General features: G+C 58.0%; 1 protein-coding gene across 3 annotated transcripts in view; it reads left to right on the top strand.

The window, feature by feature from the left end:
• The window catches only part of HK1 (hexokinase 1), a 105,133-nt gene that overhangs the window by 17,541 nt on the left and 84,418 nt on the right, over positions 1-3,174 (top strand). Inside the window, exon 1 of one of the 3 annotated variants that reach the window (XM_006148930.3) lies at positions 139-299. The exons of the other annotated variants lie outside the window; for them this stretch is intronic. Coding sequence (XP_006148992.1) covers positions 237-299 — 63 coding nt within the window. The 5' untranslated portion in view covers positions 139-236. Of the gene's footprint in view, positions 1-138; positions 300-3,174 lie in introns of those variants that run through there. 3 annotated transcript variants of the gene reach the window in all.

Genomic DNA, 3,174 nt, shown 5'->3' with positions numbered 1-3,174 from the left:
TGGGCAGCCGATGGGCGCGGAGGAGGAGGGCCTGCTGGCGGCTGTCACCCTCCCGGGGACGGGAGCGCGGAAACGGGGAGCGCGCGAGCCGCCGCCGCGCCCCGGGCCGAGGGGGAGGAGCCGCGGGAGGAGGAGGAGGAGGAGCCGCAGAGCAGCCGCCCGAGGACCACTGCTCGCTTAGGCTGCGGAGGACCAACCGGCCGCACGCCTGCCGCCCCGCGCCCCCGACCGCCAGCATGATCGCCGCGCAGCTCCTGGCCTATTACTTCACCGAGCTGAAGGATGACCAAGTCAAAAAGGTGAGCCCGCGCCGCCGCCCGCGCCCTGGCCGCAGCCTTGCGTTCCGGCATCGGCTCGCCGCCGCCTGCGTCCTCCCGCGCTCGGCCTTCTCCAGGCCAAAATCTGGCTGGATTGCGGGGCGTCGGGGAAAGGCTTCGCGCTTTGATTCTCACTGGCGTCGTCAGTATCTCGGTGTATGCGTGTGTTGGGGGTGGCGGGGCATAAGACCCCTGAGACTGGGCAGCTTGCTGCAGTGTCCTTGAAACGGGCCGTGGATGTCAGATGGGCCCCCGGGCCGTGCCGGGAGGTGGAGGGGTGGGGACCGGCGGGCCTGACGGTAGGGCCTATTTGGAAGGGTCCGGCAGCCGTGGGTAGAGGGAGGTGTGATCACGGAGATGCTGGGGAGGTGAGCCAGCAGCCGGCGGGGGTGCTGGACCGAGGCCAGGCATCCCATATTTGGGGTTCCTGGAGGAGGGCATCGGGTGCCCCAACGAAGCTGTCACCAGGCTCTCCCAGTTGTTGCAGCTGCTCGTTAATCTGAGGACCTCTGAGGACCGGTGACCGGCCCGGTCTGGCTTCCTGGAACGGGAGGGGCGCAGAGGCCACCGGAAACTTTGCTCATAGGCCTCAGGTCTGGAGCTGCACGTCTGAATGGAATTTTTTATTCTTAAGCTGTAATTTCCAGCCAGCCCAGGAGTTCAAATAAGGGAGTCTGGTCATTCCAGTCAGGAGGAGGCCTGGACGTGTGTGCCTGTGGCGTGTGTGTGCCTGTTGCCTGTGTGTGCCTGTGGCGTGTGTGTGATGCACATGTCCGTATTTTGAAATGTTGCTGCCTTTGGCATCTGTCTAGTGTGAAATAGTGTCTGCTGGGAGGTCTGAAAGGTGACTCTCTTGCCTCCTGCCTGCTCTGCTACCATATTTACAAGCAGCAGTCTAAGCTATAAGGAAAGACATTCATTTGATCAGTGCTAGGTGTGGTGGAGGCTCCTGGCCGACCCACCTCGCTGGGGTGACATTCTTGCTGGGCTTAGCTGGGGTGGACCAACGAAGTCAGCCTAACTTTCCAGTTCAGAGCGGGAGGGCTACCCACAGATGAGGGGCAGAAGTGACAGGCCTGGATTTTCTGCCCTGAAAGCCACAGGATGTTCTGATCTCTCCTGTCCACCTGAGATGACTTCTCACCTGGCACCAAAGCAGCAGGCCTGCTGAGGGCAGAAGCCTCATCAAGGTCACCCAGCAAGTTAGAGGCAGAACGGGGCGGTGTTCTTCATCCTCCCTCCACCCAGGAACTTGACTGAGCCTCCTCCTGGAAGTCGACTGAGGGGGAGTTGCTGAGAGCCAGGGCCTTTGGGGCTGCTGCTCCAGCCTGGATCTTGTGCTGGGTGGGGGGCCAGGAGTGAGGCAGTTAGGCGTTAGGCTTGGGAATCTGCTGTCATGCCTCATGCTTTAAACAACAAAAGCAATTGTCAAATTGCGGGACTTGTGTCCTGAAGCTTTCTTCTGGCCACTGACATCAGAGAGCCATGTGTGCCAACATGTTCATTTCACAAGGTTTTTTCAATGGTATTATGCATCATTAAGGTTCATCTCATCGGAGTTGGGGGGCAGCTCTCCCGGCATGGTAGACTGTGACCAGAATAGGGCTCCCGAAGCCAAGAGGAGTGTGTTGTTCTCCTGCTGCACATCACGGTATCCTCCATGACTCAAAGACTGCTGGGGAGGGGGCCTGGACGACCTTGTGAAGCTCCAGTACTCACACCCACCCCACATGTGTGACTGCCAGCCACCTGCTGGTGGTCGCCTCCACAGGTGGGTTGGGCTGAGGTTTGGACTGCACTTAGTAGGACTTTTTAAATCAGGCATGCAGTGTCTAGTGTGGCTCCAGAGCCCTCCACTCCTGCAGGTGTCCTGATTCACACGTCTGTCCATAACCTATCTGCTGGGCCCCTGTAGGTATCTGAGTGCGTGCCTGCTTGTGCCATGGATCCCGAAATCCATCGGGTCTTGAGGCCAAAGCTTCCACCAGATACTATTGTTTGTTAAAAAACTCCTTTAAAACAAGATGGCTTGCTTTCGTCTCACTGAGGACTTCTTAGGCTGCTTTCCATGGGAGAGTGTGTGGATTCTGACCTGGGGAACACCCTGTGCTGCATGACGGGTTGTGTGTGTGGCACTGCCATCTGTGGGTGTGGTCCCTGGGAAGCTTCCTGGGCCTCCTGAGGACAGGCACATAGTGGGCAGTTGCTCTAGTGCCCAGTCAGCTGTCCCCATTCCCAAGTATGCAGTTAGTGGACCATGTCTGCTGTCCTGGGGCTCAGGACTGGTTGGAAATCAGTCCTTCCTAGTGCCCATCATCAGGAAGGCAGGGTTGGGATGCAGGACTCCAGGGTGTTCTTTCTGTGGAGCTGGGCCCTGCCTGCCCCCCGTGAGGATCCAGTGAGGATGGTCTGTGCCACCCCCTCCCCCCAGCCCCAGTGTGGGCAGCCATGATGATTCAGCCTTCTAGCCCTCGGTGGCCTCTTGGGTGCTGGCATCCCCAGTAACCACCCATCATCTTGTTCTCTGGCCTGGAAGTAGGGGCAGGGAAGGTGGAGACCTGCTGAGGAAGGTATTTGTGATTACTGAGAATACAAACGTGATCGTGAAAAGCTGTCATTTCTTCATTGCCTAGGAAGCTCTCCAGTAATTCAACCTCATAAAATGTATCCTGGGTTAAAATAGTTCAGTTGTCAGACTTCCCAGCATGGAGCCCCATTTGCCAGACTATCTGCATAATGCGGGTTAAGGGGTGCTGTGAAAAGGGTGTCCTGGCATTAGGCTGAGCGAAACACAGTGCAGGTGTCCTTTCAGTCTTCTAGTGTTTTTAGGAGGAGGGGAAGCACGTTTCTGAGCGGT

Source organism: Tupaia chinensis, unplaced genomic scaffold (assembly GCF_000334495.1).
Source record: "Tupaia chinensis unplaced genomic scaffold, TupChi_1.0 Scaffold000250_1, whole genome shotgun sequence".
NCBI classification, from domain to species: domain Eukaryota; kingdom Metazoa; phylum Chordata; class Mammalia; order Scandentia; family Tupaiidae; genus Tupaia; species Tupaia belangeri.
This window is presented reverse-complemented; position numbering and strand designations above follow the sequence as displayed.